The sequence below is a fragment of the Bos grunniens genome, chromosome 2 (genome assembly GCF_055505025.1).
Source record: "Bos grunniens cultivar Pamir isolate PY7600 chromosome 2, Bosgru_T2T1.0, whole genome shotgun sequence".
Taxonomy (NCBI): Eukaryota; Metazoa; Chordata; class Mammalia; order Artiodactyla; family Bovidae; genus Bos; species Bos grunniens.
This window is the reverse complement of record NC_141166.1, coordinates 5,586,460-5,600,990: the sequence shown is the minus strand read 5'-3', so window position 1 is coordinate 5,600,990 and position 14,531 is coordinate 5,586,460. Positions and strand designations below refer to the sequence as shown.

The window sequence follows — 14,531 nt, the reverse complement described above, 5'->3', positions numbered from 1 at the left end:
GAGGCCCTGCTCCCAGGTGGGCTGCTGGGGGGCCCTGAGGCAGGGTGGGGCACCGTGGGCACCACGGACTGGACCGTCCTCCCCTATGGCACAGGCGGAGAGCATTAGAAAGTCCCAACTCGGAGAGAGACTCTGTTAGACCTTAGCTCATCAACCTGGTAAAGAATATGGACCCATTTTTTTATGGGTGCAATTGAATTTCTGCATTAATAGGAATTACATTCACACGATTGATTATTCAAAAAATGAACAGATTCAGGAAAAGTCAGCCACCTCGGAAGCAGGAGCCATATTCTCATGGCTCACTGATCAGAAACCCCCAGTAAAGACAGACCAGACCTCTCATTTGCTCCTGAGGCCCAGAGAGGTCAGAGGACGGCAGAGGGTCATGCAGCATGTCCACCGCGGAAGCAGAACCCGCGTCTGGCCTTCACCCAGCTCATCCCCTCCCTGTCCCCTCTCCCTCCCCACAGCTCGGCGGCTGGAACATCACGGGGCCCTGGGACAAGGACAACTTCCAGGACACCCTGCAGGTGGTCACATCCCACTACCACACCTCCCCCTTCTTCTCCGTCTACGTCAGTGCCGACTCCAAGAATTCCAACAGCAACGTGATCCAAGTGAGTGGCCTGGAGGTCTAGGGCAAGGACGGGCATGACCTCCAGGCCTGTTTTGCATTTAGCAAGCGGCTGGGTGAGGTGGGATGCAGACCTGCCCGGGGCACAGGCTTCTGGTTTCTGAGCTTGGTGTCTCTGGAGGCTCCCTACTGTGAGATTTAGGGCAGGAAAGTTGTTAAAGGGCAGGCTTGCCCTCCTTAGGTAGGTGGGGTACCTGCAGTGCAGGTGAATTTGGGGGTTTCTGATTGGTCCCTGTGAGCCCCAGGGGTGATGTCAAGTCTTGGACACAGCTGGAGCCACCTCCTGGTCACCCCACCTCTATCTCCAGCCTTCGTGGCTCTGCTTAGAATAGCTTTGAGTCCACCTGTTCCCACCAGAGCCTGCCCCAGACCGTCAGCACACCCAGGGGAGCAGCAGCCCTGGTCTGCCCACTCTCAGATGCAAAAGTGAGAAACCCAAGGTTCTCCTGGGTTTCTCCCCACCCCTACCACTCACTCACTGTGTGACCATGGGGGAGTGCCTCAGCCTGTCTGAGCTGCAGTTTCCTTATCAGTCAAATGAACTATAATAACACCTACTCCAGGGATGTCAGAGCGTGGCCAAAGGCTTTGTTAGGAGCCATCAGGGATTGACCCTGCCTCCCTGCCCAGCACCCAGCAAGCCCTTCACGGGTACTGTCTCCTGGTATTCTCATCCCAGCTCTGAGGACTCGATGGTTCCCCATCTTCCAGCTGGAGAAGCTGAGGATCAGAAAGGTTGGATAGCTTGTCTAAGGTGACATAGCTCTGAGTGATTCTGGACCGCTCACTGTCTTGGGAAATGGTTAATTAAACAGAGAGAGTCTGCAGATTCTTGGAGTTTAAAGAGGAGGATGGCTTCGTCTGGCCCATGAGAAGGACCCTGAACCCCTGCAGCTGACCACATGCATCTGTCCCCTCGCTGGAGGGCCCATCCCAGGGGTGGCCCTCGCTCCCAGCTTGTGCTTCTGTGTGCTCCCGTCCCGTTGTTGCTATGTGCCTGCTGTCCCTGGGGCTGATGGAGGCTGCATGGGTATGCGTGCACGGGTGTGCGTGTACAGGTGTGCATGCATGGGTATGTGTGCACAGGTGTGCGTGTGCAGGTGTGCGTGCATGGGTATGTGTGCACTGGTGTGCATGTGCAGGTGTGCGTGCATGGGTATGTGCACATGTGTGTGCACAGGTGTGCGTGCACTGGTGTGCGTGCACAGGTGTGTGTGCATGGGTATGTGTGCACAGGTGTGTGTGTGCAGGTGTGTGTGCATGGGTATGCGTGCACAGGTGTACATGTGTAGATGTGTGCACGTGGGTATGCGTGCACGGGTATGCGTGTGCAGGTGTGCGTGCATGGGTATGTGTGCACACATGTGTGTGCGCAGGTGTGTGTGCACTGGTGTGCATGTACAGGTGTGTGTGCATGGGTATGTGTGCACAGGTGTGTGTGTGAAGGTGTGCGTGCATGGGTATGTGTGCACAGGTGTGTGTGTGCAGCTGTGTGTGCATGGGTGTGCGTGTGCAGGTGTGTGTGCATGGGTGTGCGTGCATGATAGCAGACTTCCTTCTCACCCCTACTTTTCTCTCCAGGTGGACCAGTCTGGCCTGGGCTTACCCTCAAGAGATTATTACCTGAACAAAACCGAGAATGAGAAGGTGAGTGTGCCTCTTCCAAGAGAGTGGCTCCTACCCTTCCCACCTCTCTCTGTGGTTCATCCCCCTCGGTGACCCCTCAGTATCCACACCTCTGCAGGTCTTTGAAGCTAGAGAAGCATACAGGGGTCCCTTACCTAGCAGTCCCTGGCAGGGGGAGGGGCATCATTTGTCCCCATCTTAGAGTGAAGCTCTTCCACGTATCACCCTGTGGGCACAGTGGACGGGGACAGGGGTCATCTGTCCCCGTTGCAGAGAGAGGCAGATCTAACGGCCACTGCCTCTGGCCTTCCTGGTAACCCTGCAGGTCCTGAACGTCTCTAAACATCATTCCTCTCAGCTGTCATATGCGTATTATTTTTCCCTGGCCTGTTTTGGAGGAGGAAATAAGGCTTAGAGATGCTGAGTGACCTGCTCAAGGTCACACAGCTGGCCGTCAGTGGTGAGGCTGAGATTCTCATCTAGATCCGCTGACTCCAAACCGCCTACTTTACCCTCCCTCCCCCCAGCTGCCTCCCGTGATGTCCCAGGGAGACGTGGCCTGAGGTTCGTCGTCTGTCCATTCACGAGCCCACCCACTTGTGTTGAGCGAGTGCTTACTAAGTGCCCAATGCTGGGGAGACAGTGGCCCACGAGGCCTGCCTGCTTCTCGCCTCGTGGGGCTTCGAGTCTAGGAGAGGAGGCAGATGTTAAATAACTCGCCACCAGATTCCAGGCATAGTGAGCAACTGTGCTAAGGGAAGGGCAAGCTGAGAAGGTAACCTGAGGCTCTAATTCAAATCTGGGGACCTGGCTGAACGGGGTGTTCGGAAGTAGTGTGTTCCAAGATGAGAACTGAGCGGTGGCCCCTCTGGTGGCTTTCGTGTGACAGGCGTCCCAGAGGGAGTGTGGGCCGGGACAGCAGAGACCAACCCACGTGGGGCCCTGGGTGGGCCTTATCCTGGGGGCCATGGGGAGCCAGTGATGGGGTATGCTGCCAAAACCATTCATGAAGCTGGTTTCCTGGGTAGAACCCCCAGCTCCCTGGCTGCCTGCCCAGGGCTGCCCTGACTGCCCACCCCTGGCCCGGTTTGTCCCGTGGGCAGCGGGTAGCAGCTGCTGATGGAAGTGGGGGGCTGGGTCCCGCAGGTGCTGACGGGATACCTGAACTACATGGTCCAGCTGGGGAAGCTGCTGGGAGGAGGGGCCGAGGACACCATCCGGCCCCAGATGCAGCAGATCCTGGACTTTGAGACGGCGCTGGCCAACATCACCATCCCCCAGGAGAAGCGCCGGGACGAGGAACTCATCTACCACAAAGTGACGGCGGCTGAGTTGCAGGTAGCCGAGCTGGCTGACGTGGAGGCTGGGGCGGCCACAGAATTCAGGATGCAGGGCGCTGGGCTGGGGGCGTGGAACCTCCTTCACCAGAACAGCCCCACGAAGCACAGGGGTGGTTGTTATCACCAATTCACAGATGGCACTGAGGCTCAGACAGGTCGAGTTGCCAGCGGCAGGTCACATAGCTGGTGACGCCAAAGCCGGTCTCTTGCTGTACACCAGGCTGCTTCTCTGAAGCTGTAGTTAGCTGGGGAGACTCTATGCTTATGACAACATCGAATCGTACTGATTGGGCGTGTCCGTTCTCTCAAGCTACTCGAGCCTGGCGCGTAGCAGATAAACACAGCAAATAAATCTGATGTCACCTCCCTGTTACCAAGCTGGGAGGTTAGGTGATGTGCTCAAGGCCTCCAGGCTTCTAAGTGGCAGGGGAGCTGGGACCTGGACTCAGGCTTGGCTCACTGGACCTCTGCTCTTGAGCATGACCGCTGCGGCCTCCTGGAGCTGTAGCAGGGTTGAGGTCAGCACTGTACGGCTCTCTACTGGGTGTAACCCATCTGAGAAGCCACTGTCTCCTCTGTAGATCAGTTCAGTTCAGTTCAGTCGCTCAGTCGTGTCCGACTCTTTGCGACGCCATGCACTGCAGCACGCCAGGCCTCCCTGTCCATCACCAACTCCTAGAGTTTACTCAGACTCATGTCTATTGAGTCGGTGATGCCATCCAACCATCTAATCCTCTGTCATCCCCTTCTCCTCCTGCCTTCAATCTTTCCCAGCATCAGGGTCTTTTCCAATGAGTCAGTTTTTTGCATCAGGTGGCCAAAGTATTGGAGTTTCAGCTTCAGCATCAGTCCTTCCAATGAATATTCAGGACTGATTTCCTTTAGGAAGGACTAGTTGGATCTCCTTGCAGTCCAAGGGACTCTCAAGAGTCTTCTCCAATACCACAGTTCAAAAACATCAATTCTTTGGCACTCAGCTTTCTTTTTAGTCCAACTCTCACATCCATACATGACTACTGGAAAAACCATAGCCTTGACTAGACGGACCTTTGTTGGCAAAGTAATGTCTCTGCTTTTGAATATGCCGTCTAGGTTGGTTATAACTTTTCTTCCAAGGAGCAAGCGTCTTTTAATTTCATGACTGTAGTCACCATCTGCAGTGATTTTGGAGCCCAAAAAAGTAAAGTCTGTCACTGTTTCCACTGTTTCCTAATCTATTTGCCATGAAGTGATGGGACCAGATGCCATGATCTTAGTTTTCTGAATGTTGAGCTTTAAGCCAACTTTTTCACTGTCCTCTTTCACTTTCATCAAGAGGCTCTTTAGTTCTTCGCTTTCTGCCATAAGGGTGGTGTCATCTGCATATCTGAGGTTATTGATACTTCTCCTGGCAATCTTGATTCCTCTGTAGATCAGCCTCTACCAAAGTCTGCCCCCCTGGTGGCTGCTTGGGACTTGCAGGTGATGAACTGGCCTCGGTTCCTTCTCTTTTCTTTTTATATTTATTTGTTTTCATTTACTTATTTGGCTGCAAGGAGTCTTAGTTGCGGCATGTGGTCACTTTGGTTGTGGCTTGCAAACTCTTCGTGGCAGCAAATGGGATCTAGTTTCCTGACCAGGGATGGAACCTAGGCCTCCTGCCTTGAGAACATGGAGTCTTCACCACTGGACCACCGGGGAAGTCCCCAGTTCCTTCTTTCTGGCTCGTAGCGTGTAGGCCTTCCCCCAGGCGCCGGGCTCACAGAGGAGTCAGCGGAAAGGCCTCGATCAATCTTCCTGTTTCCTGCCATCACTTAGCTCCCCCCCTGGGAAGGGTGTCCAGGCCACCTCTGCCCACCAAGTCCTGCCCATCCATTCAAGTTCAGCTCATTTTCTCTCCTTTTCAGAAGAACACCTGGACCCCTGCCCCATTTTCTGTCTCCATCTCTGCCTCCAACAAGTGTCCATAGGCCGATGCTGGGGCCATGCTTCTGGGTGAGCTGGGGACACCAGCGAGGAAACAAGCTCAATCTCATTGCCCCGAGCTTTGTGCAGAAGAGGCAGAGCCCTGGAGCCAGGGCAGGGCAGAGTCAGGGAGGGTGAGTCTGACACTGGGTGGGGGCTGAGCGGGAGCCAGGCTGACGGGGTGTCCCAGGTGGGGACACAGCCCACACAAGCCTGGCGATGAGGGCCAGAGAGCCCAGCCTCCTTCTGGGTGCCAGCTGCCCTTTAGGTCCCCAGAGAAGCTGGCATTGTGGGGAGTGGCGCTGAGTGGGTTGTTATGGAGATCAGAGGCCTGTGCTGGGCACCATCTGGCACTGTGTTTTCTTCTCCGGGGCCAGGAAGTCAAGGGAGATGCTGTTTGCTGATACAATTTGATTTGGTTTGCTCCAGCTGCCCGGTTCTCAGCCCAGAGGGGCTCCGGTGGTCCCTGTCCCCCCTACAGTGGCCACGAAGCCCAAGAGTGGCTGAGAAAGCAGTCGCCCTGGGTGCATGTGCCCCAGAGTGGCTTGCAGTCTCCACCCCCAGATGCCCTTTCACCATTTTAACACGCTTTTGAAGGAAAAGCTTTTCCTCCCTCCCAGCTGCAGAACTCCCTGATGGGGAGGATTTTAGCAGAGGCAGCAGCCTGGAGTGGTGTGAGCAGAAGACTGCTCGAGCCCAGCCCCACCAGCAGCCTTGGGCAAGTCACATAACCCCCTCCTCCTTGAGCCTTGGTTTCCTTCTCATAAAGTGGGCTTTGCTCGCTCATTCACACCTGCTGTGTTCCAGAACTCAGAGACAGATGAGGGGCAGATGCTACCCTCATAAGTGGCAGTGGTTCTTACTCACCCTATTTTTTAAGATTCACTATTTATATTTTTGACCGCACTGGATCTCCGTCGTGGAGCCCTTTCCTAGCTGCAGCTCGCGGGACTGCTCTGCTGTGGTGCATGGGCTTCTCACTGTGGTGCTTCTCTTGTTACAGCTCGCAGGCTCTAGAGCACAGGCTTAATGGTTGTGGCACACGGGCTTAGCTGCCCCGTGGCATGTGAGATCTTCCCAGATCAGGCAGGGAACCCGTGTCCCCTGCACTGGCAGGCAGATTCTCAACTGCTTGACCACCAGGAAAGCCCGGTTCTTACCTTTAAGTCACAAAATTTTTTGAGGCCAGGTTGAAAGGTATGGAGTGTCTCCAAGGGGATGGGTGCATATCACAAAATGACGTCTAGTGTTTAAAGAAGTGCTGGACGCCTGAAGCCTGGTATCCTGGCTGAGAATCCGCCTGCCCTGCCCATGGGGTTGCATGATGATGAGATGAGGCAAAGGCTGAGATCTCAAACTTTGCAAACTGGCCTGCAATTTGAACATGCGACAGCCATCGTTCTTAGTACTGTTCCTGTGTCATCAGTGATGATAGCCATGTCTCCAGCCCTAAACCAATTTGGCTCATTTCACCCTTGGACAGGAGAGAATGTCTTTTTGTTCCTTGGTATCTGGAAATGTAGTCTTCTTCCTACACTTCAGGTGACTCAGGAAGAGGTACCCCAGCCTTTCACAGTGTGGTTCTAAGAAGACATGTCCATGCCCAGCAGCAGTCTGAATTGAGGACCATGAATCAAACCTCCTTCCGCTGCTTCTCTAAGGGGCCTGAAGACCTTCCTATTCCTTCCTAGGACCTTCCACATCAATGACTGGGAATGAGCCCCATCCTCTGCTCTAAATTCTCTAGCTGAGGTGGAATCTGGGAGCATACATTCTCTCCCTTTGCAAGCCTCCTTGAGCTGGGGGCTTGGTGACGAGCAGGACTTTTCTTCAGCAGCAAGTGTGGAAAATAGAGCTCATCTGTGTACCTCAAAGGCTTAGAGTCACAAGTAGAAGGTCCTGATTGGTTAAAACAGCTGGTCCATGGACACGGACCCAGGCACACGAGTTTTAAGTTAGGTGTTCACTAAAGCAATAAAGAGTGAAAATTTTGGTAAACAGCACACACCTGATTTCAGAGTTGTGGGAATTTACCTGCACAGAACACCTGCTGTCCCTAAAGGAACAGGCTTGTGTTAAGCACATAGGGATTTATCATCACCTGTATCTCTACCCTGATCGGAGTCCCAGTCACCAGCAGTTGTATGAAGCTCTCGTTAATTGTATAAACAGCAACGTTTTGTCAACTTGGCTATTCTCCCAGGGGTCTTTGCCAGCAAGTCACGCAGTCTCCTGGCACTGTTGAGCTCTGTTTGACCAGCTCACCTGGACACCATCACGTTTTGCAGCCACAGAAATTTGATGGGGAAGCCCAGAAGTTACTTGTTTAAGGGGCTCCTGCCAGGGAAAGAGGGTGGAATGGACAAGCTGGGAGGAAAAGAAGCTTGGTTTATTGAATAAGCCATCCCATGAGGCACTTGGCAGGGATTGTTGTCTTCATTGAAAGAAAGGCTGCAGAGTGACTTGAGGTCCCAGAGCTGGTTCATGGTGGAGACTGCAATCCAGGTCTCGCTCAGGACACAGCTGTGCCCAGCTCATCTTGCTCCCAGGCCGGCAGGGATGTGCTGGGTACACACAGCTCTCCCCAGCTCCGTGGGCGGTTTGCGATAGGTTATGTGGGAATACAGATCACCCCCCATCACTGAGAGCCAGTTGTTATATATATATTTTAATATTTATTTATTTATTTGGCTATGCTGGGTCTTAGTTGTGGCATGTGGGACCTACTTCCCTGACCAGGGATTGAACCCAGGCCCCCTGCCTTGGGAGCATGGAGTCTTTGCCACTAGCCCACCAGAAAAGAATCCCCGAGAGCCATTTGTTAAATATTTCCCAGCTTACCACCGCCCACAGGACTGGCCCCCTTCTGTCCTTTGAGGTCCTTGCTCCCCAGCAGCTGAGCTGCCCTTTAAAACCAGAGAGACTGTCAAGTGGGAGGTTTCCATGGCTGCCTGTGTCCCTGGAGGCATTATAAGTGTTTACCAGCTGGTTATGGGTTCATCAGTGTAACAGGTTGAGTTCACTTTCTTAATTGATCTTCCCGTATGAAGGCCATTTACAACGCAACTTTCACTTCCTTAATTTGTCTTTGCACTTTGCCCATTTTCAAGGCAACAAAGAACAGAATTTGGAATCAGTCCCAGGACCACTCCTGGGAGACTTTGAGCAATGAGTGCAATAGCTAATCAATGATTATAATAACTAACATTGATTGAGTGCTTGCTCAGTGCCAGATACCATTGATATTAGAGGCATTTGTACTGTGACACAGGATATGTAGTCCTGAAAAACCTTTCTGTAAAATTACAGGACTAAAAATAGCAGAACATATGGGGAAAATAGGACCAGAGCAGACCATTCGAAAGTTGTGTAACTAGAGGACATTATGCCAAGTGAAATAAGCCAGTCACACCAGGACAAATGCTGCATGGTTCCACATATGAGCTACAGAGTAGTCAGATTCACAGACAGAAGGTAGACTGTGGTTGTCTAGGGCTGAGGGTGGGGGAGGCATTGTTTAATAGAGTCCGTTTCAGTTTTGCAAGATGGAATCTGAGGATGGCTGGCGAATGTACTTAATGCCATAGATAAGATGGTAAATTTCACGTTATGTGCGTTTTACCATAATTATTTAAAATGTAGCATGACTTTGTAATCAAAACACTCCCAAGAGGGTAATTGGAACTTCGAGAGAGAGCTCGGCATGGCCGGAGGCTGCCTAGGGGGTGGAATGGCGCTCCCGGCTGTGGACACTGAGACCCTGCAGACAGACAGACGGGAGCTGTGTGCAAGTGGGCTGCCGTTCCGCGGGCCCAGGGCGAGTGCAGCCCTCTGGGATCTGAGTCATGCAAAGCAGGCGTGTGCCTCTGTGGGGACAGAGCCCTCCGGGTGCTGCTTTTAAATTTTCTTAAATTAGAGCTGACCGGCTTCCCATGTGTGCCGCAGCTGAGCTGAGGGCTCTCCCTTTCTTGCTGAGGTTAGCATCCTGCACTTGCTTTTCCAGCTTCCATGCCTGAGAAAAACTGCCCTGTGGACCAAAGCACTCTACACGCTCTACAGCCATCATTCTTGTAATGCCAATCATGTAGAGGACCGATCATATAGAAGCTGATGAATGTTACAGAAGCATTTGTTGAGTAAAACAGATGAGTTTAAGTTGTTTAATCCCCATAGTAACCCTATGGGATGGTTTCTGTGAAGATAAGCCTCACTTTTCAGAGATCCTGAGGCACAGAAAGTGAGGTATTAGTTGCTCAGTCGTGTCTGACTCTGCAACCCCATAGACTATAGGCCACCACAGGCTCCTCTGTCCATGGGATTCTCCAGGCAAGAATACTGGAGTTGCCACGCTCTCCTCCAGGGGATCTTCCCGACTCCAGGATCAAACCTGGGTCTTCTGCTTTGCAGGCGGATTCTTTACCATCTGAGCCACCAGGGAAGCCCAAGAATACTGGAGTAGGTTGCCATGCACTTCTCCAGGAGATCTTCCCAACCCCGGGATCAATCCTGGGTCTTCCGCTTTGCGGGCGGATTCTTTACCGTCTAAGCCACCAAGGAAGCCCTTGAGGCACCGAGGGCTTCATCAGCTTACTTGAGATCACACAGCTAGTAAGAGTGTGAACCCAGGCAGTTTGGCTCCAGATTCTGCACACCCCCATGACACACCCCTCTGAGGCTCAGTTTCTTCATCAATAAAGTGGGGATAAAGGTACCTACCACCTAGGCTTGTCGGGCAGTCTGGCTGAGAGAAGACGCGTGCCACCTGCGGTGGCTCCTGGCGTTAGAGGGGCCTGACCGACAGCTGCTGCTTCTGTCCCCGTGTCTGTTCTTCTTCCATTTCAAGTTACAGTTTGGTGTTTGGCACCTCGTATGCGTCCTTCTGTGTACAGGGACTCTGACAGCAGTCAGCCAGCCTGACTTCTTCAGAAGAGCGACCTGGAGACCTGGGCTCTGAAGAGAGGCAGCCCAGCCAGAGTCACCCTGTCTGCTTCCCTTCCAGACCTTGGCGCCCGCCATCAACTGGCTGCCCTTCCTCAACACCATCTTCTACCCCGTGGAGATCAATGAATCAGAGCCTATTGTCATCTACGACAAAGAATACCTGAGCAAGGTCTCCACCCTCATCAACAGCACAGACAAATGGTAAGGGCACCCAGCGGCCGGGTCCAGGCCCCGCGAAGGCAGCCTTGAGGTCGCACACGGCCCCTCTGCTCAGCCAGGATGGGGACACGCTGACCCGGGAAACCGGCCCACGGGCTGGCTTTTTAAAAATCTTTATTTGGCTGTGCTGGGTCTTAGTTGCAGCACTCGGGAGCTTTTAGTTGCAATATGTGGCATCGAGTTCCCCAACCAGGGTTCGAACCGGGGCCCCTGCTTTGGGAGTACAGAGTCTTAGCCACTGGACCACTGGGAAGTCCCCTGGGCTGGCTTTTCTGAGAGGCTGCAGGGCACCCTGACTCCTCCACCGGCCCCCTTGGTAGCCTGGGGCACGTTTCTTTCCCTTTATCGGGTTCATCTTCCTCATCCATGAAATGAAGATACAAACAGCACTTACCGCACAGGGTTGTTGTGAGAACTGAGTGAAGCAGTTGGTGTGAAGTAAGTTAGCACAGTGCTGGCCCCGAATGGGACTCAGGAAGTGTTCGCTGACACTTGTAGTTAATACTTAGGATTGTTTTTAATTTTAAAGATTTGTTATAGGGAATTCCCTGATGATCCAAGGGTTAAGACTCTGGGCTTCCACGGCAGGGTCCCAGGTTCAATCCCTGGTCAGGGAGCGAAGATCCCACAATCCTTGTGGTATGGAAAAATAAAAAGGATGTGTTGTAGAAAATTTTTTAAACTACAGAAAAAAGCAACAAAAATTAAAATTACCTAGAGCGCTCATGTTGATCTTATGGGATGTGTGTGTGTGTGCGCGCATTTATAGAGAGAAGCATGGATATGTAAGTGAGAGAAAGAGAGAGATGGATGTTCTGATACATCGTTCCTCTTTTTCCCCATCATTGTGACCACATGGATAGTTTGCCTTTCCTTAACATTTATCATAAAATTTCCCCATGTCATCCCAGGCCTCTGCACGTCTCATTTTTCATAACTCCATGATAGTCCATCGAGTATAAATATGATTTCTTTATTCACCATTCCCTGCTGTCGGACATTTAGATCGGTTCCGGTTTGAGGCCAGATGTTCATTATAGTGAACACCCCGTGTGTGTGGAGGTGCCTTACCTACAAAGGTGATATCCGCCCCTGAAGACCCTCTGTGCTCTGGTGGCGGGGGCAGTGAGAGCTCCCATTCATGGAGACTTGGGCGCGGCTGGTCAGAGCGGCCTTTCCTGCCCGTCCGATTCTTAGGCCCCTTTTCCCATTTCTGGCCTTCTGGCCGGGACACCCTCAAGCTTTGGAAGTGGCCACCCCTTCCCTGCTTTGGCCGAGCGGCACCCACCATCCAGCATGCATGTCTGTGACCCCTCGAGGTCAGCGGGGGGGCTTGCTGCATCTGGCCCCGGGCCCTTCTGAGCCTGTCTGTGCTGCTGCTGCAGCCTACTGAACAACTACATGATCTGGAACCTGGTACGGAAGACGAGCTCCTTCCTCGATCAGCGCTTCCAGGACGCCGACGAGAAGTTCATGGAAGTCATGTATGGGACCAAGAAGGTGAGCCTGTCGGCGTGCGTTTTCCCCCACACACGCTGAGCGCCTCCTGGGCACCAGGCCCTGCAACTCACAGGGAGGTAGGTGCCAGGCAGAGGAGGAAGAGGGCCGCCCAAGGGACCCGCCCTAGTGTGCATCAGTGCGCAGGAGGGGACCTAAGACAGTGGGGTGGACAGGGGCCTCCAGGGAGGGGCAGTTACACCGAGTCTTCAAGTATACGGGCTTCCTTCCCAGGTGGCTCAGAGGCAAAGAATCCGCCTGCCAAGGAGGAGACTTGAGTTCGGTCCCTGGGCCGGGAAGATCCCCAGCAGGAGAAAATGACAACCTATTCCAGTATTCTGGCCTGGGAAATCCCATGGGCAGAGGAGCCTGGCGGGGTACAGTCCATGGGGTCGCAAAGGGTCAGACATGACTGAACTACGAGTATAAAATAGACCCAGAGATTTGGCTAATTTACTGCAAAAGGTGGCTTCTGTTCTCTCCCTCTGACTTCTCAGGTGCGATGGTTCTGAGGCTTCCTTGTGTAACAGAACTCACGTGACCGTCACATCCCTGCAGAGTGGGTGCCACCACCCTCAGCTCCCTTTTACACAGGGGCCCTCCAGTAATCCTACTTCTTCCCCATAAATATAAAAGCCTTGGAACAGCCCCCTGACTCCCAGAAAGTACGCCAGTGTCCGCCGATGTTGTTAGCCTCCCAGGCCCTGGTCCAAGGGGGTCTCTGCTACTTTAAATGCCCCACTGTGACCCCTGCCCACTGGCTACTTCCACCTTCTCCTCAAGGAAGCAGAGGTCATCTCTGTCGTGGGCACCGTGTGCCAGGCTCTGAGCACAGTGTCCAGACACTGAGGTGGGATCTGTGCCCTAGGCCCCCGTGCCTGCCGAGGGAGCTGGTAGAAACTACCAGTCCTCGCGGGTGCTGAGGGGACCCCCAACCTAGGGCCCTGGTGAGAAGCCGAGAGGTCCCCCAGCCGCAGAGCAGAAGCTGGAGAGCCAAGCCTTTGGCCAGCGCCCTGTCCCCACCAGGACCACTGCTTGCAAGACCCTAGAGGGTGGGCACAGCTGGCTCCCTGGACTCTGCCCCGCCACCCCTCCCAGAGTCCAGGGGGAGTGGGCGGGGCCAGATAAGGACTCAGGGGATGGCAGGATGTGGGTCTCACAGTTCATCCTGGGGCAGGGTTCTCCGTGTCCCTCTCTCTGGCGGGAAGGGGGCTGAGGAACAAGCCCTGAACCGAAGCAGAGGGGCTTCCTCAGCCCAGTGGCCTCCCTGGCCCTGCAGGGAAGGAGGGGAAGAGCTGGCTGCCCTGCCCGCCTCCCTGCTCCAGCTGCTCCTACCCTGGTCCAGCCCTGGAGGAGTGCCTAGGTGCAGACCTGAGCAGGCAGGGACTCTGCCCTGGAGCCCTGGGCCTCCCGGGGCCTTTATACAGGAGGGGCCTGACCAGGACCCGGCAAGGCAGTTACTGAGACGGCCCTGTGTGTGGAGCACACACCTCCATCATTGCTTTCCCCCGACCCCGCGGGTTACAGATGGGAAAACTGAGGCTCAGGGAGGAAAGGGCTTTCCCTAGTCACCCCGCAAGGAGAGGGTCAAGCTCAAATTCAAACCCAGATCTGGATAACTAGAACTTTTAGTACTTTTGGCTACCCACTATTGGTAATAATAAATAAAATATATAAAAAATATCCCTGCTGGATGTTTACCTTTATAGACATTATCTCCCCCAAGTTCCTACAATAGTGCTCAGTGTTGGAAACTATTACCATCATCCCATTTTACAAATGAGGAGACTGAGGTTCAGTGAGCAAAGGGACTTACTCAGAGTCACACAGCTCCTAAGTGGAGAAAGTGAAAGTGTTACTCGCTCAGTTGTGTCAACTCTTTGCGACCCCATGGTCTATAGTCCTCCAGGCTCCTCTGTCCAAGGGATTCTCTAGGCAAGAATACTGGACTGGGCTGTCATTCCCTTCTCCAGGGGTTCTTCCCAACCCCTGGAGAGCTGGATCGAACCCAGCTCTCCTGCATCGCAAGCAGATTCTTTATTGTCTGAGCCGCCTTGGAGTTCCATAAGTGGAAAGTGGCTTTCAAACCCAGCATGTCCGATTCCACAGCCTGTCCTTCTAAGCTCTGCACCACTCAGCTTCAGCTCTGCAGGAACCAAAAGTTACAACTGAGCGTCCTAATAGTTGCCAGAGGCAGCAGAGGGGAGGGCAGAGTGAGGAGTTGTCAAATAGGTACAGAGTTTCAGATCTGCAAGGTGAAAAGTTCTGGAGATTGGTTGGTAGATATAGAACTACTGGACTTTATACTTAGAGTTCCCTGGGCCAGG

At 53.4% G+C, this 14,531-nt stretch overlaps 1 protein-coding gene across 3 annotated transcripts in view; it reads left to right on the top strand.

Moving 5' to 3' along the window:
• The window catches only part of ECE1 (endothelin converting enzyme 1), a 125,235-nt gene that overhangs the window by 91,134 nt on the left and 19,570 nt on the right, over positions 1-14,531 (top strand). For all 3 annotated transcript variants that reach the window (XM_086327084.1, XM_086327076.1, XM_086327089.1), the window contains 5 exons: positions 474-620; positions 2,219-2,284; positions 3,410-3,601; positions 10,547-10,689; positions 12,093-12,207. In XM_086327084.1, the coding sequence (XP_086183210.1) occupies positions 474-620; positions 2,219-2,284; positions 3,410-3,601; positions 10,547-10,689; positions 12,093-12,207 (663 nt within the window). The remainder of the gene's footprint in view (positions 1-473; positions 621-2,218; positions 2,285-3,409; positions 3,602-10,546; positions 10,690-12,092; positions 12,208-14,531) is intronic.